General features: G+C 43.9%; 2 protein-coding genes across 5 annotated transcripts in view; one reads left to right on the top strand and one right to left on the bottom strand.

Moving 5' to 3' along the window:
• Positions 1-7,449, top strand: part of rtn3 (reticulon 3) — a 35,047-nt gene extending 27,598 nt beyond the window's left edge. For all 3 annotated transcript variants that reach the window (XM_021578230.3, XM_021578229.3, XM_021578228.3), the window contains 2 exons: positions 5,723-5,781; positions 5,921-7,449. In XM_021578230.3, coding sequence (XP_021433905.3) covers positions 5,723-5,781; positions 5,921-5,969 — 108 coding nt within the window. In that variant the 3' untranslated portion in view covers positions 5,970-7,449. The remainder of the gene's footprint in view (positions 1-5,722; positions 5,782-5,920) is intronic.
• A 1,467-nt stretch (positions 7,450-8,916) lies between these two features.
• zfta (zinc finger translocation associated) lies at positions 8,917-15,482 on the bottom strand. Of its 2 annotated transcripts, none has more exons than XR_016490372.1 (5): positions 14,819-15,317; positions 13,780-14,304; positions 12,582-13,421; positions 11,414-11,899; positions 8,917-11,283 (listed from the first exon to the last, which is right to left on the bottom strand). XR_016490372.1 is itself a non-coding variant. In XM_021578231.3 (5 exons), exons 1-5 carry the CDS (start codon positions 14,952-14,954, stop codon positions 10,811-10,813), a joined length of 1,959 nt encoding a protein of 652 aa, XP_021433906.3. In that variant the 5' UTR covers positions 14,955-15,482; the 3' UTR covers positions 8,917-10,810. The 2 variants fall into 2 exon arrangements, 1 of the variants encoding a protein (XP_021433906.3); XM_021578231.3 differs by having other exon boundaries at positions 13,083-13,421; positions 14,819-15,482.
• Positions 15,483-15,771: the final 289 nt, after the last annotated feature.

The following is a 15,771-nucleotide window of genomic DNA, read 5'->3' on the forward strand; positions in this document are numbered from 1 at the left end:
GAATATGTTCCGGGATTCTTCCGATGGCATTGAGGAGTACACCACATCAGTCACTGGCTTTATCAATACGTGCATTGAGGACGTTGTCCCAACATTGACTGTATGTACATAACCCAACCAGCAGCCATTGATTACAGGCAACATTTGCACTCAGCTAAAGGCTAGAGCTGCTGCTTTCAAGGAGCGGGACTCTAACCCGCAAGCTGATAAGAAATCTCACTATGCCCTCCGACGAACCATCAAACAGGCAAAGCATCAATACAGGACTAAGATCGAATCGTACTACACCGGCTCCGACGCTCGTCAGATTTGGAAGGGATTGCAAATTATTACAGACTACAAAGAGAAGCACAGGCGAGAGCTGCCCAGTGACACGAGCTAAATAACTTCTATGCTCGCTTCAAGGCAAATAACACTGAAACATGCATGAGAGAATCAGCTGTTCCGGACGACTGTGATCAAATCGAATTTATTTATATAACTCTTCGTACATCAGCTGATATCTCAAAGTGCTGTACAGAAACCCAGCCTAAAACCCCAAACAGCAAGCAATGCAGGTGTAGAAGCACGGTGGCTAGGAAAAACTCCCTAGAAAGGCCAAAACCTAGGACGAAACCTAGAGAGGAACCAGGCTGTGGGGTGGCCAGTCCTCTTCTGGCTGTGCCGGGTGGAGATTATAACAGAACATGGACAAGATGTTCAAATGTTCATAAATGACCAGCATGGTCAAATAATAATAATCACAGGCAGAACAGTTGAAACTGGAGCAGCAGCACGGCCAGGTGATCACGCTCTCTGCAATCCGATGTAAGGCCTTCAAACAGGGCAACATTCACAAGGCCACTGGGCCAGACGGATTACCAGGACTTGTACTCCGAGCATGCGCTGACCAACTGGCAAGTGTCTTCACTGACATTTTCAACCTCTCCTGGTCCGAATCTGTAATGCCTACATGTTTCAAGCAGACCACCATAGTCCCTGTGCCCAAGAACACAAAGGTAACCTGCCTAAATGACTACCGACCCGTAGCACTCGCGTCTGTATCTATAAAATGCTTTGAAAGGCTGGTCATGGCTCACATCCACACCATTATCCCAGAAACCCTAGACTCATTCCAATTTGCTTACCACCCCAACAGCTCCTCAAATGATGCAATGTCTATTACACTCCACACTGCCCTTTCCCACCTGGACAAAGGGAACACCTATGTGAGAATGCAATTAATTGACTACAGCTCAGCGTTCAGCACCACAGTGCCCTCAAAGCTAATCATTAAGCTAAGGACCCTGGGACTAAACACCTCCCTCTGCAACTGGATCCTGGACTTCCTGACGAGCCGCCCTCTGGTAGTGAGGGTCGGTAACGGCACATCTGCCATGCTGATCCTCAACACTTGGGCTCCTCGGGTGCGTGATCAGTCAATCAATCAATCAATCAAATTTATTTTATATAGCCCTTCGTACATCAGCTGATATCTCAAAGTGCTGTACAGAAACCCAGCCTAAAACCCCAAACAGCAAGCAATGCAGGTGAAGAAGCACGGTGGCTAGGAAAAACTCCCTAGAAAGGCCAAAACCTAGGAAGAAACCTAGAGAGGAACCAGGCTATGTGGGGTGGCCAGTCCTCTTCTGGCTGTGCCGGGTGGAGATTATAACAAAACATGGTCAAGATGTTCAAATGTACAGCTCAGTCCCCTCCTATACTCCCTTCTTACTTAGGCTATGTGGGGTGGCCAGTCCTCTTCTGGCTGTGCCGGGTGGAGATTATAACAAAACATGGTCAAGATGTTCAAATGTACAGCTCAGTCCCCTCCTATACTCCCTTCTTACTCATGACTGCACGGCCAGGCACGATCCAACACAGTCATTAAGTTTGCTGACGACACAACAGTGGTAGGCCTCATATCCGACAACGACGGACAGCCTATAGGGAGGAGGTCAGAGACTTGGCAACCTCTGACTCAAAGTGATCAAGACAAATGAGATTGTGGACTACAGAAAAAGGAGGACCGAGCATGCCCCCATTTTCACCGGGGCTGAGGTGGAGCAGGTTGAGCGCTTCAAGTTCCTTGACGCCCACATCACCAATAAACTAACATGGTCCAAGCATGGGGATTTTCTTAACAGCATTGTTGGTTAATACCTGTTGTATTTGGCGCATGTGACAAATAACATTTAAGGACAGCATTTTACTCTTCTAAACACATAGTGTGCAAAGTAACTATAACCGTAATACTGTAAGTAATGGTATCTGACTGTGTTTTTAGCTCTTGACTTCTAATTATGCAATAAGACACAAGAAGGTGTCGTGTCTTTGGCATCATTAAACTGAAGATTAATCTTTATCAAATTACTCTCTGTAATTATTATTATGCCATTAAACTGATTAATCATTAACTAGGTCTGATTAATCATTTAACTTAAGTCGGGGTACCAAAGAAAATATTCAGATTACAAAGTTATAATTTTCCTAATATAATTATTCAGATTTTCATATCTGATAAATAGTCTTCTGATTTAATGAATTCTAACGTGAGGTTAGTCTCATTCCAAACGTCGTAAATTGGGTTAGTGCAGAACCAACAGAACCAACAGTCTTCACTATGAGTCATCCATACATCAATTGTCTTAAATCATTTTATTTATTAACTAACTAAACAATCACAGAAGTGCACACACAAACAAACAAAGTAAATATAGTTACAAGAAATGATAGGGGAATGTGCCCTAGTGGGCTAAACCGGCATGGGGGGGGTCAGATGAGAAGTCACTACAGAGTTGATAATTATAACAATTGAAATGCTAATCCTTTGCACATGAACGCTCACTCATTCGGGAACAATTGCAATCGATATACAGTGCCTTGCGAAAGTATTCGGCCCCCTTGAACTTTGCGACCTTTTGCCACATTTCAGGCTTCAAACATAAAGATATAAAACTGTATTTTTTTGTGAAGAATCAACAACAAGTGGGACACAATCATGAAGTGGAACGACATTTATTGGATATTTCAAACTTTTTTAACAAATCAAAAACTGAAAAATTGGGCGTGCAAAATTATTCAGCTTTAAGTGCAGCAAACTCTCTCCAGAAGTTCAGTGAGGATCTCTGAATGATCCAATGTTGACCTAAATGACTAATGATAAATACAATCCACCTTTGTGTAATCAAGTCTCCGTATAAATGCACCTGCACTGTGATAGTCTCAGAGGTCCGTTAAAAGCGCAGAGAGCATCATGAAGAACAAGGAACACACCAGGCAGGTCCGAGATACTGTTGTGAAGAAGTTTAAAGCCGGATTTGGATACAAAAAGATTTCCCAAGATTTAAACATCCCAAGGAGCACTGTGCAAGCGATAATATTGAAATGGAAGGAGTATCAGACCACTGCAAATCTACCAAGACCTGGCCGTCCCTCTAAACTTTCAGCTCATACAAGGAGAAGACTGATCAGAGATGCAGCCAAGAGGCCCATGATCACTCTGGATGAACTGCAGAGATCTACAGCTGAGGTGGGAGACTCTGTCCATAGGCCAACAATCAGTCGTATATTGCACAAATCTGGCCTTTATGGAAGAGTGACAAGAAGAAAGCCATTTCTTAAAGATATCCATAAAATGTGTTGTTTTAAAGTTTGCCACAAGCCACCTGGGAGACACACCAAACATGTGGAAGAAGGTGCTCTGGTCAGATGAAACCAAAATGTAACTTTTTGGCAACAATGCAAAACGTTATGTTTGGCGTAAAAGCAACACAGCTGAACACACCATCCCCACTGTCAAACATGGTGGTGGCAGCATCATGGTTTGGGCCTGCTTTTCTTCAGCAGGGACAGGGAAGATGGTTAAAATTGATGGGAAGATGGATGGAGCCAAATACAGGACCATTCTGGAAGAACACCTGATGGATTCTGCAAAAGACCTGAGACTGGGATGGAGATTTGTCTTCCAACAAGACAATGATCCAAAACATAAAGCAAAATCTACAATGGAATGGTTCAAAAATAAACATATCCAGGTGTTAGAATGGCCAAGTCAAAGTCCAGACCTGAATCCAATCGAGAATCTGTGGAAAGAACTGAAAACTGCTGTTCACAAATGCTCTCCATCCAACCTCACTGAGCTCGAGCTGTTTTGCAAGGAGGAATGGGAAAAAATGTCAGTCTCTCGATGTGCAAAACTGATAGAGACATACCCCAAGCGACTTACAGCTGTAATCGCAGCAAAAGGTGGCGCTACAAAGTATTAACTTAAGGCGGCTGAATAATTTTGCACGCCCAATTTTTCAGTTTTTGATTTGTTAAAGTTTGAAATATCCAATAAATGTCGTTCCACTTCATGATTGTGTCCCACTTGTTGTTGATTCTTCACAAAAAAATACAGTTTTATACCTTTATGTTTGAAGCCTGAAATGTGGCAAAAGGTCGCAAAGTTCAAGGGGGCCGAATACTTTCGCAAGGCACTGTGTGTGTGTGTGTGTGTATATATATATATATATATATATATATATATATATATATTTACGCTTATTGTGTCGTTGGTCTCTGTTGAAAAGTTTGTTTCTGTTGGAGAGTCTGTCCGTCCTCTCTCGCTCTCTCTCAGAATGGGTAGTTGAGTGACATTCATTCATGTTATAGAATGGATGTTTCGGCGGTTGGCTGTCTTCGCGTTCAATGATAACGAATTCCTAGCTGCAGACTAGTAATTAATATCAGACTTGTTCTTATTTTGTCGGTATCGATTGAGTTTAACCACGTGGGATGGTTAAAAGATTCAGCGTTCTGGTCTGCAACCTTTGTCCTCTCGTAATGGAGAGCAACATGGTCTGTTGAGAAATTCTCAAAGTGGGGGTTTTATTCGGGAGAGGAGAAAAGGGCCTGTCCCAGGATGCCCGACCATAACTGTGCTCATGGGCGGTCCTCTGATTTTAGTTAAACTCAAGGGAATTGGAGTTTCCTTAATTTAAACAGTACAAAATCACATTACACAATTTCACAAACAGCATCATCCTCACTCATTCATCTTTTCAAAAATTAGATGTAAGCCTCATATCTGAGGCTATTATATAAACAGCATTATGGTAATGTGGCCGTATTGTCTCCCATGAGTTTCACAAAATTGTACCAAACGGACCAGTTCATAGCTGGATTCTTCAACGATCTTGTATACCTTCTCCAGAACATAAATTTTGTTCTGACCTCAAGTTCTGTGAGGTGGAAGAAATTCCTTTGTTCTGTCTCTATACTGTGGCCATGAGGAGATCATCTCCTCCAGGAATTTACGGCCTCTCTCTGACCACAGCAGCCTGGGTGTAGGAGACCGGGAGAGGGGGATGGGGCTTGCTGTACTCAAAGAGGGCAACGTCATGAGGTGTGGTATATGGCCAATATACCACGGCTAAGGGCTGTTATGCATGACGCAACGTGGAGTGTCTGCTTACAGCCCTGATCCGTGGTATATTGGCCATATACCACATACCTCTGAGGTGTCTTATTGCTATTATAAACTGGTTACCAATGTAATTAGAGCAGTATAAATATGTTTTGTCATACCTGTGGTATACGGTCTGATATACCACGGCTGTCAGCCTATTAGCATTTTGGGCTTGAACCAGTTTATAATTTTGTTTGCACAACGAGACATTGTTTTTATAGATCAGGTCTGTTTTGAGTCTGACTGTAAATGACTATAAAACTCAGTTGCCTTCCTCTCGTTCTTCCCCAGACCCAGATTGACCACTACATGGAAATCGCACGTACTCAAGTCAACACCACAATGGCCAAGTAAGTGGCAGTTTCAATGTACTCTTCTCTGTCAACAGGATGTTGGAGTTCAATCTACCTAAACTTACAGTGTCAGTGCTGTCATGTAATCATTGGTATATTCTGATGTTTTTTACTTTGTCTATCTTTTCTCTTCCAGGCTGCAAGAGAAACTCCCTGGAGCCATCAAGCGTACAAAAGCTGAATGATTGACCCTCATACATCTTAATCACCATCCTCATCACATTTATCCCATCTTAAACCCCTTTCCCTCCCCCTCTCCCTTCTCTTTCCCTACTGTCTCCCTCCCACATACCATCTGCACTGAACCAGCTAGGTAGAAAAAAAATGCTACTCAATAGTCAATGTAAACCGCTCAGCTTAACTACAAGAATTTAGAACAAGAATGGTGCCTACTGCGCCGGCAGGAAACGCGTCTAACGGGAGGAAGTGATGTAAACACTTCGGCATAACACCTGTCTTTGATGCAGGGGTCAAGTGAACAAGACTGAATCAATGACCTGGTATTGTAGTGTAAAGTTGGGAGGGTGTAGGGAGCATCATTGACGAGTTAGGACCAGTGTTTGTTTAGCAAAAAAGCAGATGTCTGTACTTTTTAACTATGCCTTTCACTGAACATAAGTAAAAAAAAAAAAAGTTTTAAAAAAGAGCTAACTGATAAATAAATAAACTTTGGGGTGTAATTTGTGGCTAGTCTTTTTCCTTCTCTCTGTGTGGCAGTTGTATGGATAAACAAAAAAAAAAGTTGTTTTGAACCTGGTACTGGGATTTCACTGTTACTGATTGGCCTGTTATGGAGTTGTCGTCTTCACCTTAAAGGCTTGTATGTATAACGTTTCTGCAATGCACTGAACTTCAAATCCCATGAGCAGGTTGAAATAAAAGGATTGGAACACTGAACCAGCTGTGATACTTTTGGTGTAGTTCACACTGTTTTGATTTGCAGTCACATTTTACCAAATGCATCCAACATGCTCTGTCTTTCTCTGCTGTGTGAAACAAGTTGCCGCTGCTTTTTAGAAAAGGGGAACTCCCTCTTACAGCAGTCATAACTCGTTTTTTAAAGCAACTGTTCAAGTTGTCAAAGTCTCACGTTCACCTGTTTTATTATAATTGTTAGTGATGTAAGTAATAATCATACTATTGCTGCTGTTGACTCCCTTTAGCTCTGTAAAATGCTCCATAGTAACTTCATGGAGCTTCATAACTGCTTGACTTCTCCAGTGAGACCTCTTTGAAAACGGTTGGATATGGGTTCAAAGACTGTTAGCTTTTTGGAAGGTGGTTAGCAGTATAACCGCAACGAAACGATGGGTTCAAGAAGAGGTCTGGTGGGTTTTGTAGTCACAGGAGGTTGGTGACATCTTAATTGGGGAGGGCGGGCTAGTGGTAATGACTGGAGCGGAGTCAGTGGAATGGATTCAAATACATCAAGCACATGGTTTTCAGGTGTTTGAGGCCATTCCATATGTGCCGTGCCATTTCCCTCTCAGCAGCCTCAAATGCAATGGATTTGTGTTTTATTTAAATGCCATGTGAAAGTCATTGCATAAGCTGGAAACACATTTCACACTTTATATATAGGCTGTATCATATAATTTGTTTTGTTCAGATAATTATTTGTGATTGCTTAAGTAGTTTTGATTTCAATAAAAACTGTGGTGAACTTTTAAGGCTACTGCTACGTTTCTGTGATGGCAAAGTGTCTTCGAAAGGGATTTTAAAAGCAATTTGTAGATGGGGAAAAATATAATGGCCGGTTCTAGCTCCTACTGTGATTTGTTAATAATCATAGACATTGTGCACAAACTAAGTTTGCATGTCATTTTCAGAGCAATCCCTCTACGTTTCGCACTAAAGCTAAACGACTACTGTTGTAACAACTTGAGCGTTCTCTCTACAATGAGCGTTCTCACATTGCCTCTCATCACTACTCAAATGTCTTAACTGCTGAACGTTACCCTGCAACATTGATGGAACATTTCTCTTCATGCATGCAAACCAGTGTTTCATATTGGGCCCCAATGTTGTCAGTGGTCACACTGCCTCACATAGTTGGAGCAGAAAAGCTTATTGGTTTCCTTGTGCATGTGTGTATATCCAACTCCGTGACAGTTCATCCCAAGTCACTGGACACACTACTTGCTTCAATAAAGTCTTACTCTACCCTCCACTCATTAACTCACGCTATTGGACTTTTGTTCTAGATGTTTTTTTGTTTTTTTTCACTCACACACATTCACCCACCCACAGTTGAACGTATCCAATGTCTGTAAACCACTGTCCTTGTGATGCTGGACGAAAGGAACCTTCAGTAGCCCTGATGAGGACCTCACGATGAATAGGTGTTCCAGACAGTCAGGATTTTCATGGGGCGCTTTGTCATTGAAGGAAGCCAATGCTACCTATGTTTTCAATAGATTATAATGCAGACGACCTTACTTTAGTCTTGATTTATTTAGTGCAAAATACGATAAATCTACATGCACATTTGAAAAAGTTTCCTTGACACATTGCCTTTTTATTTTATATAAAAATAAAAACTTCTTGCAGTGGTGTGGCAAGAGTGGGTTTTTTCGGGGGAGATTTTGAAGGAATTTCTTTCTCTTTGGCAGTCTTTGTTTTGCTTTTGACTGTGTATTGGTAACCAACATCTCAGATCTGATAGTTCTCAATGACTAGTTCACATTCTGGAGCATTCTGTGATCCCTGTACTGATGTCAAAGTGAAATTAATAAAAAATGTCAAGGACAAGATTTGGGGTGATGTTTGTCCATCTGTGGTCTGCTCTACAACTTTGTGAAGAGTAAACATTTCAGCATGTCTGAACCGTTGGGATTAAATTGAGTCAAGATTTAAAACAATTTTGAAAAATAAGATTGGGTCCAATTTGCACAGATGGAAGGTAATATGACTGGTTTTGATCAGAGGATTATACTGTAGCTATTTATTTTAGCCCTGCATGTTGAGGAACCTAAAGTAGTTCCTTCTTTAATAGCCATGGTAAACCCAATCAGGTATTAATGCATGCATTCATTTATGGTTATCACCGGATGTGTCTACAAATGACCGTTGACTAGTCAGTTTTACCAAAATGTTTTCTACATTCCCCAGATAACCAGTCAGACAATATTATTCAGATCCTTCTTTTTATTACAAGGCTCATTGAGGACACAATCCATATCAACCTTTTGCCATGTACAGGTTGAATACAGGGCGGATACTCGAGAAACAAGAAATAGAGGGAAGACAATGAAATCAGTCCCTTAAAAAAAAGATAATTGCTTGTCCTCACCCAAGCTAACAAAGTACCACCAAAGGGTATTTTTAACGTGCCCCCTATACACACACTGACACAAACATACATGTAAATCATTGCAATAGACAAGGTGTATTCTTATTCAATCACTTTGCCATATTTAAGTCCTATTTTTGTACATTTAAGTGCTGAGTCACAAAGCTTCTTACAACCTTGATTCCGTGGCCGCTCCAAGCTCAGATGGAATTATTTCACCTCTCCTTGTCCATCCCCTGTATACCAAAATGCCCACTGCGTCAACTAGGGCTGTGTCTGAAAACATCTGTCAAATCCTTGCTTCCTCCGTCCTTGTTTCCTCAACTCTCAAAGCGCATTAGAGAAGATCGAAGGTCCCCCCCCTCCCCCTGGACCTGCAATGCGCTTTGAGAGGAATTGAGGAAACAAGGACAGAGAAAGCAAGGATTTGAAAGTCAGTAACGTTTTCACACAGCCGAAGTCAGCAACACAGGCAGCTTAGGTTAGAGGAAGTGATATTCAACATGGATGTCCCTTCCTCTCCACATAACAACTGGACAAATGCTGCCATTTGGTTCTTTGAATGAGACAGTTAAGTCCATGGGTTGTAAACTGTTGTCATGGTAAGTGTAGTTTGTCGTTCACACTCTTTTGTTGCCTGTCGTTTGTTCCAGCTGTGCACTGGACAACTTTACTTCCACTGTTGTTGGAATCCGATAGGACCCTTTTTAACTACAGTTGACAGTTAAACAATTCAAATTAATGACAACCAATGTATGCGCTAATTTTGACAAGCTAACAAGCGAGCACAGATGGAAAAACAGACAATCCCTGAGTTGTTCTTATTCCTGGTGGAGTGATATTTCAGAGGTCACTGAAATAAGGGCGAGTGAGGGGGTCATTTCAGAGGTGGTTAATTTGGTGATTTATTTCCTGATGTTGTTGCCATTTAAAAAAAATTGTAGTTAATTGTTGTTCATTGTTGCATAAACCTTGTAATATGTGAGTTACTGAAATGGAAGCCTTGCATGTGAAATCTTCTATAAATAAAGCTAGAATGCTCTCATCAACTAAGTGCTTCAGCTGTAGAAGGCAATCCCTCCACAATCATGCATGACTTCAGAATTCCCATGCAAAATGACATTCACGTGGCATCGTTTCATTTTATCAGTGAAGTAGAAAAAATGGCCGTAATTACAAACATTTTTTGTAAAAACCACGTGTAAAAGTGCTTGTAAAAGTAAATCATAATTCAAATATTCAACACTATTTACATAGATTTTTGTGTGTGCAGGTTTGTTTTGCTAATAAGATCATCAGAAATAGCTGTGGGCCATTGTAACAATAGTGCTGTGACACTGGAGAAGACATGGAAGATGAGATCTTCTAATTCAAGAATGAGACAAATCTCTGGAGGACGCCTATTTACCTCATTGTAAACAAGGAATTTCCTTTTTAAATAACGGGATGTAATTGAGTCACTAAAGATGATCACATCTTTAAGTGTTGTTCATTGTCTTTAGCAATTCACCTCAAACACCCTCTCATTCAATCACCTGCACACCCAAATCTAGATATAGTACATTTTTGGGACAGGAAGTGCTATATTGTATGCTAGCTGAAACAATCACCAACTGTGCCAGTCGCTGCACAACTCATGACAGAGCTCTACCAAGCCTTGTTTCTAACTTCCTGAGAAAGAGAGACTTGGAAAGTGGGGTGGATAGAGAACAACCATGCCTGGCGCCCCTCGTCCTAGCGGACAAAGAGGCCGGCAGTCGTCTGTCCGAGTGCCGTGTGTCCGTGGTCTTGTGAGGAGAAACAGTCATCCGAGTGGACGAAGTGCAGGGCAGTCTGGTTGTAGCTGAGCAGGGCCTGCTGTCTCTCGTCGGGGACATACACCAGAGAATGAGGGTGAACCTGTTGAATGTGTCTCTTGATGGTGCTGACTTTGAGAGTGGCTAACGTTGCCCCGCACACCATACAGATCAACCCGTGTCTCCGGCAGTCATAGTCCATCAGAAACTCCATCCTCCAGCGCACCTGGTAGTTCCGGCGCTGGTCCTTGCCCGGGTAGTGGCCGTGGCGCCCCGGAGTGGCAGGCATGGTGGTGACCCCCTCCTCCTTCTTTACGGCCTTGGTGGTGGCCATCTTGGTGGTCCGGTTGTTGTTGTTGTCGGCCATCTCTCTCGCCACAGGGAGAATGACAATGTCACTGGGGTCCACTTCTGTCAGAGAGGGAGGGGGGGTCAGTCAGTAAGAGGGCAGAAACCAATTGGTGAATCACTTAGTATTTCCTCTTTCTCTGAAAGTAGCTACAGTCTGTCTTTTACATTGCTTGGAACTTAGAACATTTACCTTCTTTCATCTGCACGGCAGGGTTGTCTTCCATGGGAGCCTCTTTGGTCCAGGCCTCGGCCATGGCATCCCTCTCCTCCCGGGCCAGGCTGGTGGTCTCAGGGTGGCATTCCTGGATGTGTCGGCGGAAGCTGCTCACCTTGGCCATGGGCAGGGCCTGGGAGCACACCATGCAGAAGGTGCCACGACCCTGGGGTCCGTAGGCCACCATGTAGTCCAGGCGCAGCCGCCAGGGGAAGCCCCCATGGAGACGCCTCTTCCTGGGTTGGTGGAGAGGGAGAGGGGGTATGGGAGAGGTCATCCCTGGAGCTCCACCAACGCCATCAACCACGTCCTGTATCTCGGATAAGGCCTCATCGTTGTCCTCTGCATACGTGTCTGAGCCGATCTGGATGGTCTCCAGGTCTTCAGAGAAGTCCACCCCAGCATCTCTCTCGTCTTTGGTGTTGGGCTCAGATTTGATGAAGTCGTTTAGAGGGTCGGATTCTGATATGGAGGGATGGGGTGGGGTTGAGGAATGAGAGTTTAGTAAGGGATATAAACACTGAGAATACAAAACATTAAGAACACCTGCTCTTTCCATGACATTGACTGACCAGGTGAATCCAGGTGAAAGCTATGATCCCCTACTGATGTCACTTGTTAAATCCACTTCAATCAGTGTAGATAAAGGGAGGAGACATGTTAAATAAGGATGTTTAAGCCTTGAGACAGTTGAGACATGGATTGTGTATGTGAGCCATTCAGAGGGTGAACGGGCAAGACAAAATATTTAGGTGGTTTTGAACAAGGTATGGTAGTAGGTGCCAGGTGCACAGGTTTGTGTCCAGAACTGCAACGCTGCTGGGTTTTTCATGCTCAACAGTTTCCTGTGTATCAATAATGCTCCACCGCCCAAAGGACATCCAGCCAATTTGACACAACTGTGGGAAGTATTGGAGTCAACATGGGCCAGCATCCCTGTGGAACGCTTTCAACACCTTGTAGAGTCCATGCCCTGACCAATTGAGGCTGTTCTGAGGGCAAAAGGTGTGGGGGGGCAACTCAATATTTATTTTACCTTTATTTAAACTAGGCAAGTCAGTTGAGAACAAATTCTTATTCTCAATGACGGCCTAGGAACAGCAGGTTAACTTCCTTTTTCATGGGCAGGATGACAGATTTTTACCTTGTCAGCTCGGGGATTCGATCTTGCAACTTTTCGGTTACAAGTCCAACTCTTTAACCACTAGGCGACCTGCCGCTCCGTATGAGGAAGATGTTCCTAATGTTTGGTATGCTCAGTGTATATTCAAGGATAAAAATGGCTATTAATCAGCGTATCAATTGTTATTAGATCAGTGCTGCAGAACAAATCTATGTAACTGGTTTACCTTTGTACACAGAGACAAACAAATGTAACAAAAATAAAAATCAGTCCTACTCACTTCAAAACACACACATACAAAAGCTGCTAAAACATCCTAAAGCTACAGTGACTGAAATGAAAAGGCTGCAATGCTAGCTCACCATTAAAAACACATTTTATTCAAGCAACTATTAAAAGCTTGACGTTTCGGCCTTCATCAATGCCCTTAATCATAACAATGACAAAGAGGAAGCCACAGTTACAGAATAACTCCCTTTCCGGTCCTGTTACCACCCCACGTCCTACCTCCCTCAGTCTCACCATGTGTCTGGGCCCAAGTCTGCAGGATGCAGTGCTTCTCCTCCGAGCTGTAGACCAGCGACTGGGGGTGGATGTCAAGCACGTGGCTCTTGATGTGGTCCAGGTGGAGCGAGGGCAGCGGGCGGCCGCACACCATGCACACCAGCCTGCCTTCCTCCGCCTGGTACTCCATGAGGAACTCCTGTCGGAACCAGGCGTGGAGCGAGTCGTTCAGGTAGCGCTCTAGGGTCTTGGCAGAGGGCCCGGGGAGCTCTTCCTGCTGGAGGGGGACTGAGGGAGGGGGTGATGGGGTCGGAGACCGGGGCTGGAGTTTGGGGGACACCATACCACCAGGTTTTCCTATGAGAGGTAAAGTGGAGAGCGGATATGCAGTTTAAATGTTAACGTAAATCAAAAAATATAGTTTGACAATCACATAAAAATGTAATACATAACCATCTATAAAAAGACAATTCAGGTTAAGATCATTGGTACAAGAGCAGCCTTTTTTCTTATGACTACATAAAGCCACTGCACAATGACATCACCCTCTTACACGACTGTAAAAGTGGATCTTGGCCGTATGAGCATGACTGTACAACATAAACACTTAACAGATATGCTCATACTGCCACCAAGTGCAAGATCCTGAAACTCTTATCATCAAACTAGGCCATGACATTTTATTCCATCCCAGTCTCCAGAAACCCCCACCCACCGGTGGAGTGGCGAGCACAGTCCAGCAGCTCCTCCTCCTGTCCCTGGGAGATGGCGGCCACCCCTCCGGCCGGACAGTACAGCCTCTGGCCCCCCTCCAGACTCAGGTGACTTTCCCAGCCCGAGCGGATCACCTCCTTGTCGGCCGCACTCCACAGCAGAGAGTCCGGGTGCTTCTGTCTAATATGCCTCTTGATGGTACTGAGTTTGAGCGTGGCCAGCGAGCTCCCACACACCATGCAGATCATGCCATGGCGACGGGGGTCAAAGTCCATCAGGAACTCGCTGCGCCAGTACTCGTGGTAATAGCGACGATGATCCCTGCCCGGGATGCGGCTGAGGCCAGGTCGGGAGGCGCATTGGACCTTCTCTTTGCGTCCAGAGGGGCCCGGGATGGGAGAAAGGAGGAAGGGGGAGTCCGGACCCTCGGTGACACTCCAGTAGCTGGTGCCCGGGGACCAAAGGGGGGTCACCATCTCTTCCTCGTCATCATCGCCCACCTGGCCATTGGTCAGACCGTCCTTCTCTAGGAAAGAGAGAGTGTGTGAGAGAAAGAGTTAAGAGATTCACATGCAATAGGTATAGGTTATTCCTGGTAATGAAGCAGGAATAACCTATCTACAAAGCTCTATAACGTATAATTCTATTTATATTTCTCAGATGGCTCTATCACATACCCCGACATTACCAGATATATGTATTCCGTTAGAAATAAGCAGACACAATAATTGGGGTTCATAATAAAATCGTTAATCTGTGGAAAATATTATATTTTCGCACGGAACCCCCGCCATCAGAAACCGGGCAGCGACTCCATTTAGGCGAGTTAGCCGCCGCTAGTTTCCGCTGGGTGGCGACTGTGCATCACAGCAAGCAACCAGCATGGCATTTTGCCTTTGTTTATAGTGGAGCCACTGAGACAAGAGGGCCATGCTGCTAGATGGCATTGTCCGTCACACAGATTAACTGTGACAAAGGGTGGAGAGCAGACTAAGGGTCGAGTCTCCGTACTCTCGAAACAAAAACATTACAATCTTTACCTCCTGAACAGTGTCCCAAGTCACTTTGCTCTTGCGTCGCTTCCTCGTCTCCGCTTATTATTAATGAGAGAGAATCTGCCTGCTCAGCACACGGAAGGACCACAGGCTCGCTCTCCCCGGTCTCTTTCTCTTCCATTACTCTGCAACGTTACACTATTTACTAATGTTTTCAATTCGCTCTGATAGACCAGGTAGGAACTGTATTTTTAGAGAATCGTTCAGCACGCGTTTTGCAAGCTATCTAGACCACGAACGGACACATCGCTTTTTGGGTGCCCCTCGTCCCCCCACACACTCAACCTGGAGCAAAGTTAACTTTTCATATATCGCCACGATATTTGGTCGGTTTTATATCCTTCTTCGGGTGTGAGACTCTCCCGTCCATGATGAGCTATAGCGGCCTCTTGTTTGTATTTTAAGGCTCTGCTTGTCTTTAGGGTGGGGAGCCGAGCTTGGGGCCCCTGGGGCTCCTTAAGGGGCTCCTGGGTAAATTTAAAGAGACAGTAGCGGCATTCACGCAGCGACACGCACACCCAGGGGCCAGATGTGTGTAGGTTAGGTTTTACTGCAAAATTAATTGGACAAACATGTAACACTTTACCATGGTTTTGTTTTCTTACTTAAAAGACAACGGTTAATTAAATTAATATGGGGGGGGGCTGTTGAAATGTCCCCCCAATGGGTGTCCATAGTCAGCCTACTTTTTCACTATTTATGAATAATTCCTTATGTACACTGACTTCTGCATAATCTCAGTGAACATCATTACAATGTATCTTGCGCTGTCATTACTTCGTGTTCATTATAGTGAACTATTGAGGTATTGAGAGAAATACTTCTATATTCCCATGTGCAAATATTTGCCAAAATGCTCAAATTCGCAACCATTGATAAATATAACACCGGTAGCTACATTGTCTATAATTTAAATATTTGGAAATGTTGCATCTGTC

The sequence above is a fragment of the Oncorhynchus mykiss genome, chromosome 21 (assembly GCF_057628025.1).
Source record: "Oncorhynchus mykiss isolate SJ-2025 chromosome 21, ASM5762802v1, whole genome shotgun sequence".
Taxonomy (NCBI): domain Eukaryota; kingdom Metazoa; phylum Chordata; class Actinopteri; order Salmoniformes; family Salmonidae; genus Oncorhynchus; species Oncorhynchus mykiss.